The 18,726-nt window shown below is 37.8% G+C and overlaps 1 protein-coding gene across 1 annotated transcript in view; it reads left to right on the top strand.

Annotated features, from left to right (window-relative positions):
* Nucleotides 1-17,505, top strand: part of PTH2R (parathyroid hormone 2 receptor) — a 65,643-nt gene extending 48,138 nt beyond the window's left edge. Inside the window, exons 10-13 of the mRNA XM_016135019.2 lie at nt 6,881-6,975; nt 13,629-13,767; nt 15,198-15,239; nt 16,310-17,505. Of these exons, the coding sequence (XP_015990505.2) occupies nt 6,881-6,975; nt 13,629-13,767; nt 15,198-15,239; nt 16,310-16,687 (654 nt within the window). The 3' untranslated portion in view covers nt 16,688-17,505. The remainder of the gene's footprint in view (nt 1-6,880; nt 6,976-13,628; nt 13,768-15,197; nt 15,240-16,309) is intronic.
* The last annotated feature ends 1,221 nt before the right edge of the window (nt 17,506-18,726 follow it).

The following is an 18,726-nucleotide window of genomic DNA, read 5'->3' as shown; positions in this document are numbered from 1 at the left end:
GGCCAGTGTTTCCCAAGGTGGCGTGTACGTACTGGTGCACGACAGGGTTTAGGTGGTGCATGCAAGGTCATTACGTAACACTGAGTCATGTATTTAGATCATTGGTCCCTTTCCAACCCTTCTGAACACATCGAAGTGAAGATCTCATTTTGGTACTGGTCTTTAACAAAAACAGTGCTAACGTGTGGTGTCTTCCTTTGGGGGTTGGGGGTGGGGTACAGGCAACCCAATCTAGATAAAATGTCACATGACTTGTTTCTATTGTATTTATTTTTACAGTCGCCTCTTGTTTATAGCAGCTTCTATTGGTTTTCCACTTATGGTAATGATATGGAATGTACATTTTAAAAATTTAATAAAAATGAGTTGTTTAAAGACAATATTAAGTAAAAATAGTAAGTGAATAATTGGTATGGTAAAATCACATGGGTGATACCCTAAGTGACTGCCCTTTGGAGAATGCTGACCTAGATAGGTTTCTTTAACAATAATATTTGGAATTACTGCAAAATGCTGACCAGTGTAACTGGTGATGTCCCCATGGTTATGGGAGGCTAGTTATGTTTCTGTGATCAGGTACTTTAAAAGTGTATCATATTGCATTTCACTTACTGTCTTCATCTCCCCGCGAGCCCCTCTAAAGAAGGGGACCATTTCTAATTCTATTATTTTTCTAGGTGCATAGCAGATATTGAGTGAATAGGCAATACACATATACGTTTGATAAGGTTACTTAGAGTAGATCATAAAATTATTTGATAAACATGTCAAAGATTTAAAGCATTTTTCAAATTTATATACCTTATAATCATTTAAAATGTAGTTTTCTTATAGATAACTGGAATCAGTATATTGATATTATTGTCATAGTTGTATGACTGGTGATGTGACACTAACATACAGAGAAGTGTTTGACTTAAAATCATAGGATTTCAGAGCTCTTATATTTAGTCTTATTGGCTACAAGTAATAAAATTATAATCAAAGTCATACAGCTCATTGGTGGAAGAGATACAATGTATATAATAGTGTACTATTGTACCCTTGGTAGTGCTGGGAACAGTGTATGAATCCAGGTGCCAATACTGTCTAGCTGCTGACTTTATTATAATTAACTCCTCTAAGCTGCAGTTTTCTGAAAAGGAAATTGGAGAGTCTAATATCTACTTCATAAGGCTATTATAAGAATTAAATAATTATGGCGTTTAATCTATGAAAAGCACTCAGTAAACAGTAGCCAGTAGTCACAGTAGCAATACTAATGGCATGGTAATAGTAGAGGTGGTAATAATTAGGCAGAGTGAAGGGTCTTCCAGGCAGAGGTTACTATGCGCCAAGGCATAAATGGACAGGTCGCGTCTTCTGTGGCTGGAATAAAGGGTGCATCTGCACAAAATGCAGATCACGCTGGGTGTTAGAGAGGAGTCGAATCGTGATTGGATTCTTTTCTGTGCCAAAGGGCATTGGAATTTTCCTTAAAATTATGGCGAGACATTAAAAAATTTTAAGGAGGATAGTGAACTGACTAGATTTAGGTTTTGAAAAGAAAACCCTCAAGGCATTATGGCGGTGGAATAGACGAACTGCGTTGGAGGTGTACATATCTGTTAGAGAGATATTAATCATTCATTTTTAAGTGCATAGTTCTATCTGATTGACTCTGTCTGACTTAATTATGATATTTTGAGGGTCCTCGGATTTCTATATGAGAGATCATACCTCTTGATTCAGACATCCAAAGAAAGACACAGGAACTAGAGTCGCTTTAACATTGAACAACTGTCAGCTGTTAAGTCGAGGAGCAGAGGGACATTCGGGGCTGCAGCAGCTGGTGACCAGGGGCAATGCGATGGCAGTCTGTGGCTTTTTCCTGTTTTGGTGCAGTCAGTTTCACATATTGCATTCATATAAGCTCATTCCTTCGATGATGCTATAAAGCCTCAAAATGGTTCCCTATACAATGTGCTTCTTTGTCTTAGCTGAATTAACATGTGAATGGGCAATAAGAACAACTACCTTTCTTTTTTAAGGAACTAAGAAAAGGTAAATGCTGTCGTTCATAAAAATGTAGATGTATAACTAATTTAATGACATATCTTTCATAGTTGAAGGATAGAAATTTTGTTTAAGAGTCGTTTTTCTTATAGTACATACAACAAAGCAATGTCTATACAATGGGAGTGATGAAATAGAATATCTAAGACTCAGTCTTAAAGCAATTTAAAACATTTATTAAAGAGACTTTAATTAGAAATCAAGGCCGGTTACTCATTTAGAGATTAGAATTTATATTACTTGTTCTTGTGTAAGCAGTAGTTCATTTTTTCTGGTAACTCCTCAAAAATGAGCCAAATCAAAGAATATTCAAGTTGTGAAGCATTTTGGGGGTCTTTTATGTGATGCTAATCTGACAACACTATTGCAAAGATTTTGACCTTAAATAACCCTGCAGAGATCTTATATAACTATGAGAGCTTATGGTTTGCATTACAAATGTTGATGGATTTTAGGAAAATACGGGACAATAATGGTTACTTCTTTTTTCTGGTCACTTTTTATTGGTATATTTATTTGTTTTTAAATATTTATTATAATTCACAGCACCATTGTGTACCCAAGCTAAAAACAAATAGTTTGTGGCATGTGTCATGGGCTTGTTCTTTGTATGAATAATGATCTAATTTGAAAGCCTGGCCAAGTAGTGGCTCTTAAAGGGACTGCACACTACTTAGAGTGCATTAAATAGAGACTTCCAGATTTTCAATGTTTTTTGTTTTAAATGTCCACCTCCCCCACCCCCAAATACCCGTCAAAAAATATCTGAGGGTATTACGGTAGACAGAATAAGATAATACTTCTATTAAAGGTCTTTAAGAAAAAAATTATATGATGTTTTGAAACATCATATCCAGCCTGCTATGTAAAACATGAAAAAAAGGAAACAAACAAGGTATAAATAAGCCTCTTAGCTGCTGTCAAATCAGTGATTCTCCCCCCCACCCCAGCTGTAATTAAAGGAGGCTCGATTATGAAAAACAAGGGATGGCAGTGAGAGGGCTGACTGGTAAGGGAGGAATTCAAGTTAAATGGATAAAATTTAATCTCTAATCTTTGACAAAATTGCAAATACCAAATCGATTTCTTCCCTAGAGGAAGGTCTCCACTCCAGAATCTCTTTCCTCTTCTAAATCAGTAAGATATAATACTTCAAGAGAAATTAAAACTCTACCTAATTTACCGTAAATACTGTCCCAAGTTACAAATTAAATTCCAACTGGTAAGAAATGAGCTACATATTTTGTCTTCATATCTATTTTACAGATAATTGAATTATAATAGATGGTATAGATTAAGGATTTTATTATCTATTATTTAGATGTTTAATATACATATAAACAAAGCAAAAGTTTTTCTTATGTCCCTGATGTTGAAAAATAAGCCAGCTTATGGAGTGAGATGTGATGTATGCAGAGGGCCTCTGAGAGGAACTCATACAGAGCCGCCTTTGCTGCTCAGATTCTAAGTGAGTCGAAATATAAAACTACAGGGGTGGAGAACCAAAACAGAACTTTTATAGCTGCTGGAGGCTGGTTTGGAGAGTGTGATCTTAGGTCTGCTGGCCAAGTGGGGCTTTTGAAGACCCCATAATTAGTCAGGATCTGTCCACCTGAGATGAACACCAATCTCTCCTCACATAGCTTAAGCACAGTGGGTGAGGCAAACATTTAAACATGACAAGTGCAGTTTGGTTTGGGGTGGTAGGAGTAGCTTCTGCGAAAGGTAACTTTCAGCCTGAACCTGAGAATGAGTTAACTCAGAGAGGGGAGAAAGATCCAGACAGAGGTGACTCTAGGAACAAAGTCTCAGAGATAGCCTGAGGAGCCAGAAGTTTCATGGCTGAAATTTTAAGTTTTTTGTTTCAATTCATCTGTTGTTTATATTTGTATTATTTTCAAGCCACATTTGCATAAAATTCATTCTATGTGTTACTTACTGGTTATAATGCTTATGAAGGTCATTTTGTTCACCTTCTCTATGTTTTTTTTCTTTGTTTTGTCTCATCAGCCATTTACCTCAAGTAGACTTTTAAGTAAAATTTTTCTCCCAAGAAGATTACATGAGCTATGCAAAAACTCTAAATGATTTTCTCTCAGAATTATTTCTTCATTCTTAAAATCATCAGAAGCTTTCAGTTTTGTTTTTGTTTTTCATTCCATTTGCTAAGTAATGTAATGTCATTTTTCTATCTGCAGACTCAGGTTTTTCTTTAGCACAGAAATTTTTTTCTCTTGGGCCTTTACTGATTTGTTCAATTTACCAGTATCTTTGCTTCAGAAAGTGAAATAATCTACACAATGACTCTTAATTCCATGTCCTTCATATAAGCATTTCCTCTCTCATCAAAGAGGTCTTTGTTCTTTATCTCTCTATCTGGGGAGATTCTTCAAGGGCCTTCCAAAGAAATTGCTGAATCTGTTTTTCTGCTTTGTCAGATCTATTGTTTGCTCTTTCTAATATTGATTTGAAACTTCGTTGTGTTTTAGATTCTTTACAATCTTTTCTTAATCCACTCAGCTCTTTCAAAAATTTCTGTCTCCATCTCAATCTGCTATTAACTCTATTTTGTGGGCAGTATAGTGCCATGGTTAAGAGTCCACACTGTGTGTCCGCACTGCATGGACCTCATTAGGGCTTTGCCTTGCTAGCTGTGTGACCATGCATAATTTGTGCAAGCTGTGACTCAGATTCCTCATTTGTAAAATGGGGACAATAATATGATTGTTTCATAGAACAGTTGTAAAGACTAAAAGTTAATTTCTGTAAATCACCTAGAATACTAGATAATCAGTAACTTAATTTATAATTAACTTTTATTCTATACTTTCCTAAATTATTCAGAATAATTATTTGGAATTTCACCCAACTCTTGTCGCATGTATCAATATGTGTGTGCATGTGCGTATGCTGTTTACCTGTCTTTTAAGGCAGCAAGTCCCACTCAGTCTTAGTTTTTCTTAACTCTTTCCATAATCCACTTCATTGTCTTCAAGTGTATCCTCTTAGTTATTAAGCTGACGTACTTGTTGTATGTATCTTTAGTCAAATTTCTACTGACCTGAGGACAGAGTCATGTGCATTTTAATATGGATGGAGCTTCATGCTTTCCCATCTGTAGCCATCTATAATTGTTTTTTTTTTTTTTTTCAGGAATAGGGAATCACAAATGACAGTGCCCAGCAAGCATCCTTTCCACAGCTCTGCCACTTTGTCCTTCACACAGTAGTTACACAGCATTGCTTCCCACTATTTTCACTCCCAGCTACTCTGTATTGCCAGGGATCGTACCCTTAGGGAGAGAGGAATTAATGGGGCATGAAGTAAGTTTAATCATTCAGAACGTAGCACTCATGTGATAGGGGAGCAGCTTATCACCCTCTTATGGAAAAAGATTCTATGTCTGTGACTCAGATGTTGTAGTGGGTGAGGATGAATGGAAATCCTCAACTCTCACGTTTTGCATCTTTTTATCCTCCTTAAGACGTGTAAGATAGTAGTTAAGAATTCACAATACAGACTCATATAGACCTGGTTCAAGTTACAGCTGACAGCTTGGTAGCTTAGGTCAAATTAGTAGATTTCTTTGAGCTAGAGCTTTTTCATTTGTAATAAATGGACATAATAAAATTCTTGTCCCATATTCATATGAACATTAAACTAGAGAGTGCTCAATAGAGAGCAACTCTTATTGGCCTGAAAACATCCTTCTTGTCCACCAGCTTACAGTATACCTCTGCCTTCCTCCAGGGTATAGGTTTCAAGACCCAGCTCCCATTTCTTACAGAAAGCTGTGAAACTGGTGAGAGGTGCCTATGGGATAATCAGTAGTAGGAAGGCAAAGAAAGTGACAAGGAGTTAAGGGCTGATATGGATGGATGATCTGCTGGGTTAGGAAGTGGGGCACACGAATCACCCAATAACCAAAATTCTTCAAATTCCGAAGACGATCGAAGACACTGCAAGATGAGTTATTCCCACGACTGTGGCACTCGACGAGTCCTCTCTCCTGGCTGTGGTTCTGGCTTTAACACAGTTCCATTCTGGGAAATCCACATTGCCATCACTCTTAAGTACCAGCATTTTCTAGACTGCAGACATCTCCTTGAATAAAGGGACTCAAGGGGTCAGGCTTCCACTTTCACATGACCCCAGACCTGGAGACCTATTCTTTGCCTTCATTTTGAATCTCTTCACTGATCCTTGAGACCCTTGGACATGAAAGGTTTATTCTACAAATACCTTCCCTCCTTTTATTATAGCAAGAACTCGATTGTCTTTGGTGATGTCCATACCTGTATTTCAAATGTAATTTAATTGCCTACACTGGGGGGCTTTTCTTACTCAGCATCTTATTTGTCTTATTTGCCAAACTTATGTACTTCATCCCATACTTTCCATATACTATAAAAAAGAGCATCCTCCAAACAACTCTATTATTTCTCTTCCTAAATAAGTTACAGAAGCTGGGAATTCATTTTTAAAAGAGCAGTTAGTTACATCTATATAAAAACTATCACCCTTTTCCTGCCAGTCTGCCGCAGGACTTGCTCTGAACTTTGGTTTGGAAATTCTCCATGGATTCTGGCAGATCATGCCCCGATATTTCTAGTTTACAGTGTTGTCAAAACTTTTTATCTGTGCATTTTCATGAGGGCAAACCAAGAGTCACTAGGTTTTTAATATCTTATTTCAGAGTCCCTCATTCACACTTATGGAATGGGTAATTTTCAGTCTTTGAATACAAAAGTTAAATTTATGTAAATTTTATAAAGATCTTGAAGATGAACTTAATAATTCTTTGTAATATTACCTTCTCTTTCAGCTGAATTTTATCCTGTTTCTGAATACGGTTAGAGTTCTGGCTACCAAAATTTGGGAGACCAATGCAGTTGGACATGACACGAGAAAGCAATGCAGGTAATTCTAGGACAGACATCTATCAGAGAAAGTATTTTGGTTACCTTTTATTATAAGGAACAGATTTGATTGATCTGAAATGTTTCTAAGAGATAAATTTATGAATGTATATTTTCATTTGGTTTGATTTGTGATTTATCAGAAAAGTAAGCATATAATTTAAGAAAATATAAATAACCCCAAACTTTCCTAATGTCCTTGAATTCTGATTATATATATTTTTGTACGGGTTTTTTTTTTTTTTTTGTGAGGCAACTCTTGGTTGACCTCACAGATTGATTGCAAGGACCTTGTCAGTTTATAATCCCTTATTTTTAAAATTTTTTATGCCTACAGCACCTGGTCTTCCTAGGTGGTACTAACCAGGCCTGACCCTGCTTAGCTTCCTATCTGTTTTTAGTAGATTGGTATTTTCCCATACACTATGTTACCTTACCCAGAGCATCTCTTCTTGATGATCTTGGCAGACAGTTTTATCTGCATTCTTAAAATAATGTCACGACTAAAAAAAAATAATTTTAAAAGTTGATCTTTTCATCAGATTGGTGCCTACCAAATACAAAATTTTAACTTTCAAATATACTGACTGAGTGAGGTCCATTATTCAATCTTTAATGAAGAAATGAGAAAATTAAGTGTTTATGATTATTATCAAACTATCTTAAGGGTGTGTTCATTTTTCCCAATGATCATTTTGGAAGTTCTGAATAATAGTGGCCTCTATCCATATATCTGGTGGCCAGGTAGATGTGGATTGATCTTTACAAATCTCAAACAGGTAACTATTTCCTTCTACCTCAGATTGTTCTGAAATACTGTCTCAGATACAAAAAAGGAAGAAATCAGTCAGCACTTCGATTCTTTCTCATAAATGTTCTCCAAGTTCTTTGTTGAATCATTCGCCTTCATTAGGCAGCATTTACTGTTGGGCAGAAAAGACTCCAGCTATAGATTGGAGTCTAGATTAGGACACACAGTGTGAACAAACTAGCAGCTACCGGCTCCAGCTATTTTCAAGTGATAGTATTGTAATATAAATCATGCATAAAAACTTATAGTGACAAACCTCTGTTATACTAATATTGCTTGTCTCATGTCACATTCCATTGGTGAAGAGAAAGGCCTAAGGATGACAGAACAATGAAAAATATAATCGCCTTTCATTCTTCTTCAGAAGGTGAAGAAGCACAGTGGTATTCGAAAGCTGCTTATTTCTTTAGTTCTGAATAAAAATCTACTTACTTCTATAGTTATGAATATTGTGAGCTTGCACTTGCAGTAAAAAGTTGCCCAAGAGACCTGAGAAACTGTAGAGAGAACAAAGGGTGGGTTATCTGAAAAAAATAGAATAGCCAATATTTGAGTTTGTTCATGGGGAATTATTCCTCAGAATAATTGAAGAGAATAATTTATCAATAATTTATCAAGAAAACATCTACTATTTAGAATAATCTGGTGCCCAGAAGTTCTTCAAGTCTGAAGTGATTAATTAGACTTGGTCTAGATGAATAGTAGTCAGGAATATTATTTTTCAGCCAAATACTTTTTTTTTTTTTTATAGCTGAGACAGATTTAGTGTTCTTAGTAATGTCTGAAGTTTAGCTACAGATAAAAATGTAGTGGGAAATGACTTTCTTTTTGTTGAGAAAAGTGTGGGAACCTACTTGGCAGGGATTTGGAAATTCAATTCAGTATTCAATTTCTGAAGCCTTAGATTATGAGTTTAAATAGCTTCTCACTTTTTAAATACAGAGACTTAGGAAAATATAATCTGTGTTTTGTCCAAGTAATATTCCTCCTCTGAGGCTTGAGTATTTAAATTTACACCCACTCATACTTACCTTTGTCAAACAAATATTCAAATATTCTCGTATTTAGAGAATATTCAAATATTCTCTAAAATAATGAAAAAAATATTTCCAAATCGTGGCATCTAAAACAGTTTTTAAATACATTTCTATACATATCACTCTCTGAAAAACTGAAAACATTTTTTAGAGCTGAGATAGCCTCTCCAGGTGGAAAGGAAAGACTTCTGAAGAGTATATGATATCACTTTGTTGACATAGTGGCTTAAAATTGAATTAATACAATCAGCTTTAAAACAACTTTTCACTTTGAGATAATTGTAGAATTACATGCAATTATAAAAATAATACAGAGATATCCCATATACCCTTTATCCAGTTTTTCCTGACGATGACATCCTGAAAAACTCTAACTCACAATTAGTTATTTTAGAAAATTAATCAGTCAAGTTTAACAACAAAGCTAATACATTTTCCCTTGTTTAAATTACAACTCAATTCCTTTGTGAAATAAGAAGATTGCCAGGATTAGAAAGACATGAGAGAAATGAAAAATGCATGAGTTAATGGAAAAGAACACTCGAATGTTTTGACTAATTGACTTTCCATTCAATGTTACACAAAAATTATATTTAATATTTATTATTTTTGGAATAAATCCAACCAATATTTATTATGTAGTATGATAGTAAAGAGGACAGATTTTAAGGCTGAATCTATGACTAACTGTAACTTTGGGTGAATACTTTCCTTTTCTGAGCCTCTATCTTCACCTGGACATGGGATAATAAAAGCTCTTTCACATGGTCGTGGTTGTTGTTGTTGTTGTTGTCGTGTGTGTGTGTGTGTGTGTGTGTGTGTGTGTGTGTGTGGGAGAGAGAGAGAGAGAGAGAAAGAGAGAGATAGAGAGAGTTATAAAAGGAAAGATTAATTCAAGGCCCAGAGGGAGTGGAAAAGGCTTATGAGAGATCATATGTAAAACACACACACACACACACACACACACACACACTAAAGCTAAGTTGGCTCTTGAAAGACAAGTAGAAATTTTCTAGAACTTTTTGCCTGGGGAGAGATCACACGGGGAGTGACACCGTGTGAACTGGATACCTATTTTCTAAATAGGACACAGAGACCAGCAAACCATTTGACTCCTTCGTATTCCTTTCATGGCTTTGTCCTTAGACACAGAGCCACCACCATGTTTCCAGCAAGCCAGGAGGCCACTTTTGGTTGGTGTATCCCTAAGTCATCTCATTAGACAGAGATCCAGGCTGCACAGATATACAGTGTGCATGGGTGACCAGATGAACACCGAAACAAATCAGTGCCCAGGATTGCTAAATGATTTGATGTGAGAGGAAAAGTCCATCTTTATAAGTGAACAGACAGATGACCCAAGTATACACTAGTTTGGAATACTCCACAACTTTAACTTGTTCACTGTCTTTGAAGGATAAATTTAAAAAGAGGATATAATGATAACTTTTATACAAATATATATGAACACATTTCAAAGATTTTAATGAAGGAACTGGTAAAGTATTATACATGCTTAAAAGAGAATAATAAATAATAAATTTACAAATGGAAGCAAATAAGCAAAATATATGTCTATATCCATAGGGCTATAATTAGTAACATTCTATTGGGCACGATTTGTATTTCTATGGACAGGAATTATTTGAATCGCTGTGGTGGGCAAATTTCTAAGATGGCCCCCACGTTTTCTGCTCCCTGGCGTACATGCCTTGTCCCCGCCCCCGCCACAACCCCATACCCCTCCTTGAGTGTGGGCAAGACCTATCGTGCAACAGTCTCTCCCTTGATTAGGTTATATTATATGGGAAGTCACTCCTGTGATTAGGACATGTTAAATAAGACCCTATCCTGGCATTCTGGAGAGAGATTCTCTTGCTGGCTATGAAGCAGTAATCTGACATGTGAGGGCCTGCGGCTAGGACCTGAGGACAGCCTGAGAGTAGTTTGTAGAAACCGAGTAACCCCTGAACAATAGCCAGGCACCAGTCCTACAAATGTAAGGAACTGAGCCCTGCTAGCAATCTGAATGAACTGGGAAGAGAACCCAGAGGCCCAAGTGAGAACAGAGTATTGGTCAACACCTTGTGTCCATCTTGGCAATACCCTGGGTGGAGGACCCAATATATTATGCCTGGACTTGAGGAATAGAGAAATAAATCAGTTTAGTTTAAGCCGCTAAATTTATGGTAATTCATTACATTGCAATGAAAACCGAATTCAATTACTATCTTTTTTTTCCCCTACAAATTAACTTCTATTTTTAGAGAGTTGCAGAAGAGCCTAGTCATAGATAAAAGAGAGAAAACCCAGATGGCCGAGCTAGCAGGATATTCACTAAATTTTAGTCCATGACATCTTTTTCTTACTCTGCATGGACCAAACTGTCCCTAAACTTTTACATTTGTGATTATTTCAGAACATGTTGTTCTGCTTTATTTTTTGTTTTCACCTAGGTTTTGGCTCCTGGTCACACACAATAGGAACAAAGTTAGTCTGAATTTGAGAATAGTCTCTAGGGGAATTTACCCATTTGTCTTAAAGGAGGAAATGCACTTTTCTTTTTAGAGTGTTGGGCAAGACTTCCAAGGTTCTGCAAGTGCAGTTAATGTCCCCCGTTATCTAATTAGACTACATTAAAATGCTATGAAGATATTTAATGTGTCCTGCCATATATTCAGTTATGGAAAGAGGATACTTGCTAGTCAGGATTCAGGAAGAGGACACACACATCCCAAGGAGCCTCTGAAGTTGAAAGGATTAGTTGGGTCAGAGAAACCCATTGTCTTATTGAGGATGTTGCCTTGAATGAAATGGATTTAAGGTAGAATTTTCAAATGAAGTGGACTGTAGGACTCAAGGTAATGAGGCATGAAGGCTAGGAGCAGCATGGAAAGCCCATAAGCTACAGAGAAAGTATGTGAGACAGAGCAGATGGCCCTGTGCCAAGAGGAGCAGATCATCCAGGCACTAGTGAGAGACAACCGAGGCCGAGGAGAATGAGGTTGAGCAAACCTACAACTCCAAATGTTTAAATCGGGCATTTCAGTATGATTTTGTGGGACATTCCAACTCCTGCAGGCACTGAAAAGGTGATTATAATAGGATAATGGATGTGTAAAGCCTTAGGATATTAGAGCTCTGAGGGACTTCTGGGCCCCATTCCCTCATTTTAGAGGGAAGAAAACTGAATCACAATCCCACAGGTAGTTAAGGGCAAATCTGGAACCTAAATCCAGTTTTCTTTAGTCTTAGTCCAGTGTGATTGCTACTCACCCACATGGTTTATTTCCAAGAAGAAAAGTATATAAGTAAGTTAATAACAAGTAGGTAAAAAAAGTAAGGAATTAAGTAAATAACATAGCTGGAGGAAAGGCTAGTATGGAAGAAGGTTATAATCGTTTGAGATTACCAGGGCATAAATGATTCACAAGGAAGAAGGAATATTTAAGAGATAAGAAAGAAGAAACCAGATTTGGCATTTTCTCAGATAAAAAGTACAAAAAAACCCCAAACCAAACCAAATCAAACCAAACAAACAAAAGAAAACCAAAAGCTCCACCCCCCTGCTCCCCGTATAAATAATCAAACCAAACACCAGAAAATTATGTGTTTGGATGTACTGGCTATCTGTTGTGCAAATGAATTACCAAAAACTTTGTGGCTTAAAACAACACACTTGCTAATTCATAGTTTCTGTAGGTCTAGAATCTGGGCGTGGCTTAGTTGGTCTGCTTCAGGGTCTCTTACAAGGCTGCGATTGAGATGTCAGTCAAGGCTGTGGTCTTATCTTAATGTTGGACTGGGGAAGAATTCACTTCCAAATTCATATGATGGTTCAGTTTCTTGCTGGGTGTTGGCCAGATGCCACTTCTTGTCACGTGGGCCTCTCAACAGAGCAGCTCACAACATGATGATTTGCTTTATTGAACCAAACAAGGGAGAGAGTCTGCTAATAAGATGAAAATTACAGTTTTAAGCAACATAATTGCAGAAGTGGCGTGTTGTCATTTTGGCTTTAATTAACTTACTGGAAGCAAGTCCCAGGTCTTGCCCCACACTCAAAGTGAGAGGATTAATGAGGTGCGAATACTGCGAGGTGGGGATCATCGGGGGCTATTTTAAAGTCAACCCATCAAATTGGAAAACTTGGGACTTCTCCAAATGCAAAAGAAAATGTATGTAAAGAGGTAGTTAAAGGAAATAAAGTACAATTGATTAGTTTGTAATTCCCCCCAAACCTAAAAGCCACCCTCCAAAACAAAACCTAAAACTATAGACAATTGGAGATAGAATAGTTGATACAGAATATTTAGAGAAGGCGACTACATGTTGTTCATAAATATGATATGGTAATGGAGATCCAAGTGTAAGAAGAAACTAGGGAATAAGCTGATTTTAACATGAACAAAACACGCCAAAATGCTGCCTACGAAAGTTAACATGGATGGAGGTAATACTTCTTTAAGTCTTAAGCAGAAGTTAAAGAAGACTGAGGACAGGGGAAAAAAAGGCATTTTACAGCTCTGTGAACATAATATCTTTTAAGTAAGAAAAGCAGAAAGTAGATTAGTGAGATTTAGGGGATAATAATCAGGGGAGGTGAGAATAAATTACCTGATTTAGTATAAAAGCGACAGGTAGAGGAGGAAGGGGAGAAAAACTAGCAGAAGCCATGGGATCCAAAGGGACGAGGAAAATTCAGGCCCTGTTAGCTCTGCTAAGCTTGTTGCCGCCCCCCAGCAAGCTGTTTTCACTGAAAGGCACTCTAAGTTGATTAATAAAAAGGCTGGTACTGTCTTTCAGGAAACTTGCCAAATCGACGCTGGTCCTGGTGCTGGTCTTCGGGGTGCACTACATCGTGTTCGTGTGCCTGCCTCACTCCTTCTCGGGGCTCGGGTGGGAGATCCGGATGCACTGTGAGCTGTTCTTCAACTCCTTTCAGGTAGAGTGCGGTCTCGTATCTCGGTTCTTGTGTTTTGGTTCTCCCCTCCTCCTTGCAACCTCTTTCTCCACCCCTCTCTCAGGCTTTCGTGCACCTGTCTCCCGAGGGCCATGCGAGGGCGCTCTTCTCTAGTCCCTGCAGAGGTTAGGTTACCGTCTAACCCCAGCAGGAGCTGTTTCTCACAGACAAGCCGAGGTGATGAGACAAGACGGCATATTGTAAAATACGTTAACACCTACAGAGTAGGGACCTCTGAGTGTGTATGTCAAGCAAAGGAAGGGGAAGGCAGGGGAAAAAAGGGGGACAAAAATGAGGAAAAGGTGGCTTCTATACATTTCAACTTGTTTGGAAATACGATCGCCATCATCCCTTACACGGACCACTGCAGATGCCTCCCGGCCCTTCTTCCTGAGTACTCATTTGCTGACACCTCCTGCCGCCTTCGATCCCATGTCCAAACGATTGTATGAAGAATCTTAAAAATAAATTTGATCATGTCACTTATCTGCCAAAAGTATCCAGAGGCTTCTCATTGCACTTAGAATAAAAGCCAAACTCTGTTTTCTGGTGTGCACAACCGTACGTGGCAGGGCTCCGACTGTGACCTCATGTCACACCATAGTCCCTGCTGCCCACTAAGGTCAAGCCACACTAGAGCCTCTACGCCTCCTGTTCCTCAAGCTCATTCCTTCCTCGGGGGTTTGTACTTGCTGTTCCCTTTGCCTGGCTTGTTTTTCCTCCTAATATTCATAAGGCTGCCTTCTCCTTGTCACTCAACCAGTTTAAATGTTGCCTCCTCAGAGAGGTCTTTGTTGAGTTCCCCGTCTGATACATCTTCATTTTTCTCTGTTAACACCACTTATTTTGCCGGCAGAGACTTTATCATCTTACATTTTTCTCATGTTGCTATTTGTTTATATTTTATCCGCTTGTATTTCCTTCTGAAGTGTGAGCTCTTAGCGACCAAGGAGCTTGTCTGTCTTTATTAAACTATATCCCTTGCATGCTGAGCACTTTGCATTGTATAAGTTCAATAAATATTTTGAATGAGTAAAAAAAGTTGTATTTTGATCGTATAATATCCTATGTCTATAGTTTTCAGCATTCACAATGTGTAATATTTCTCACCAACCAGGGGATATTTGGTGATCCTTGAGGGGCAAGATAAATGAAATGACTATAATAGAAATCAGTTCTTTGTGTATCTTGGATTATTTTATTCGATGACTTATTTGGGTCAGCTGACACCAAGGAAAGATCTCAGACAAATTTAATGTAAACTTAAAGATTTGTGAGAATTAGGAGATGTATATAATTTTCTGAAGGAATTATGACAAATGTTTTTTCGACTTACACGTTTTGGCACAAGACGCTTTGGTGCTGTGATTTTCATGAACTGGCAGCACACTAACATGCCTTTTTGTCTCCAGGGTTTCTTTGTGTCTATCATCTACTGCTACTGCAATGGAGAGGTAGGTTTGAAGGAACACCCTACACGTCTCACATACCTAGCTCCGGATCAGCTTTTAAATGGCTATCGCAGTGACCTGATTCTCTGCAGGATCCCCAGGAGTTATAGGACAGAATGGGCAGGGACATGAGAGATATTTTAATCATACATTATTCTGAGAAAGCAAGAATTAATTCCAACACGCTAAGGTCAATTTAGTTACAAACCTTGATATTAAAAAAAGCAACTTGTTGGAGTGAAAACTGAGACTTGGGTGGTCAGTGAACTTCATATTCCAGTTAATGCTTAAATTTATAAAATTTCAAGTTCTGTTAGAAACCCAAACATGTTTTCCTGGAACAAGTCCATTAGAACGTTTTGATATTTTTTAAAACTATAGGATGGTGATGGAACAATTTCAGTTCACTGAGGAATTGATGAGAGAGAAATAATTGTGCTGTTCCTCTAGATGACATCAGCTTGCCAGGTTTCTGTCGCTTTCCATGGAACTTCCAAATAAACTCCCTTCTGGAAAGTGGCACTAGCAGTAGAACGGAATCTTCAGTTGAAGGAATGGAAAGAAGAGCCCCACCCTATTAAGAATGCATTTGCAGTATCTGCTCTTCAATGTTCAATTCTCTTTCCTGTTTATCCGCCTTCCGTATGCCTATGCAAAGTGATAGGGTGGTGGTTACATTTCAGGTTATGTTCCACACCATTCCTCAGCTATAGTCGGCAGTATTTCTCTCTTTCTCCAATCTGAGTCCTCTTTTTTCTCTTCCATAAGTCATATATTTCTATTGGCCATATTTCATCCTCTATTAAAATGCTAACATTGGACAAATCCCCTTACCGCTCTCTAAGCATCAGTTTGCTCATCTTCAGTAATAACACCTATCTCAAAGGTTTTTCTGAGATTGCGAGAGAACCCCCCCACCCCCACCCCCCCGCCGCCTCACACACATAAAGTCCCTGGCCGAGTGGACCCTTAACTAATGATTGTTACTATCATTGAAATCAGGGCAAACCTTTGTCTAACAAAGTTTCAGTCTCTGTTGGTTTCTGATGCACACTATGGTTCTTATGGTTTAGGTTCAGTCTGAAGTGAAGAAGATGTGGAGTCGGTGGAATCTCTCCATTGACTGGAAAAGGACGCCCCCATGCGGCGGCCACAGGTACGGCTCTGTGCTCACCACCGTGACTCACAGCACCAGCAGCCAGTCGCAGATGGCGGCTAGCACTCGCATGGTTCTCATCTCTAGCAAAGTAACTAGGATGACAAGCCTACAGCCCGACAGTCATGTGACTTTACCCGGCTATGTCTGGAGTAACTCAGAGCAGGACTGCTTGCCACACTCGATTCATGAGGAGACCAAGGAAGGTAACGGGAGGCAGGGAGATGAAATTCCAATGGGGGAGTCTTCCAAGACATTGGAAGGAAGCAAAGGAGAAATGGAGGATGTTCTTTGAATTGACATCTGTGACTTTAAAGAGCTGGTCCTTTGGTTTTCCAAGAGCTGATGATCCAAGCATCTAGCCACCATTCCTCTGCTTGATCCCCAGACCTTGACAATTCAGTATTAAAGTGTTACTTTACAAAAGTTTTCAGGTGCCGCGAATTGGCTCCTATCAATACTGAAGACACACAAGGAAGAGTATCAATGGTGTAGTTTATTACCTTATTTTGGCATCAAATTCTCTTCTAATTTTATGTTGTGGTACTTGCTCTGTGATTGTTCATTTTTCTGCTTCTTTTGGGTGGAAAACGTTTCAAGTGCTTGGTTTTATTTTTTTCTGATAAATATCCCTCTAAGTATGATAGAGAACATTTTGTATGTCATTTTCCTTTAAAGAAACTAGTATTCTCTTTTTCTCTTTCCCACTTTAATGTATATACTTCTGTCACTGCATTCATTTTGTCTGTGTGAAGGAGCAATTAAGGTCTGAAAATGTATGTTAAAAGATTAAAGATCTAAGAACAAGTACATGCTGGAAAGTAAGTTATCTGGACTTTGATAATACCTTTATGGTGATTAAACTGGTTTCTTTCTAGGATCAAGGAAAATTCCCCCCCAAAAATATTGCACATATTCCTTCTTTTTAATGTTCCTTCTGCGATGAGCCAAATCTCAGGACTTTACTCCTTTGTAAACCTAGACCTGTCACTAAGTTTTTTGTCTTGAGCTTGTGTTGGCAAACTACTTTTGTATGTAATCATTTATATCGATAGTAAATCACATCACACCTATACTTTTTCCTCTTTGTTCTATTACTGTATTTCAAATGGCATGTGGGATAAATTAAAAGTTTGTTTTAAAATTACATTTGGGTCGCTTTTTAAAATTTTCTTTCAGCATTTTACTTTGTTTTTGGGAACCAATCAAATGTCCCTTTTCCACATCTACAGAGATCAGCATGTAGCTCCAGGACTTTTCTGAACTTGAAATTTTATTATGTTGCAGTCATAGTCGTAAAACGTTTATTGAATGTGTTTCAGGTATCTGGCATCCTGCTAGGTTTTTATAAGCATTAATTTATTTAGTCCTCACTACAAATTTATGGAGTAAGTTTTATCACTGTCACCCCTTTTACAAGTGATAATGTGACTCATGGAGGTGGAGTAACTTGCTTAAAGTCTCAGTTAGTCATTGACAGCATGGTTTCAGACACAGATAATCAATTTTCACTGCTTCATGTAAACAGGAATGATTTTGGTCACATAACTCTTACTGTCATAGCATTCTCTTTTTCTGCTCTTGTTAAATAACATGGAATACCTTTGCAGATTCTAAAGTTGTCAAAAAAAAAAAAAAAAAACAAAACTCTTTTTCAAATCGTTGGGAGAAAATGAATAAAGTATGTGTGAGTTGCAATATATTATTTATACCCCAAAATTGTTATATAATTCAGAGGCGATCTCCCTTAGAGATTATAGAAGGTAGAATAATGCACACAGCCCCTATTCCCCACCCTTAGAACTTGTGACTATGCTAGGTTAGTTGGCAAAAAGGAAGGTTAAAAATGTAGTTAAGGATTGATAATCAGGGAGTTTATCCTGGATTATCTGGGTAGGCCCAGTGTAGTAACAAAGGTCCTTAAAAGTAGGTGGTGGGAGAGGAAATCAGAGTGATACATGTAAGAACTGCCACTCCTTGCTAGCTTTGAAGGAGAAGGAAAGGGCAGTAAGCTAAGGAATGTGGGCAGCCTCTAGAAGCTGGAAAAGACAAAGAAATGAATTCTCCCTTAGAGCCTCTAGGAAGGAATACATCTCTGTAGACATTTTGATTTTAGCCCAGAGGCTTGTTGGACTTCTAACTCATAAAACTGTAAAATTAAAAAATTGTGTTGTTTTAAGCCACTAAATTTGTTATGACATTCATAGAAAACTATTACAAAGATGTATATTGATTGCATATGTGAAAAGAATTGCATTGGTCGATTAGTTAGGCTGTATAATTGCTATTTGTCTGGTTGCTTCACGGAGATCAATTATCTTGCCAGTGCTTATG

Source organism: Rousettus aegyptiacus, unplaced genomic scaffold (genome assembly GCF_014176215.1).
Source record: "Rousettus aegyptiacus isolate mRouAeg1 unplaced genomic scaffold, mRouAeg1.p scaffold_m13_p_2, whole genome shotgun sequence".
NCBI classification, from domain to species: Eukaryota; Metazoa; Chordata; class Mammalia; order Chiroptera; family Pteropodidae; genus Rousettus; species Rousettus aegyptiacus.
This window is presented reverse-complemented; position numbering and strand designations above follow the sequence as displayed.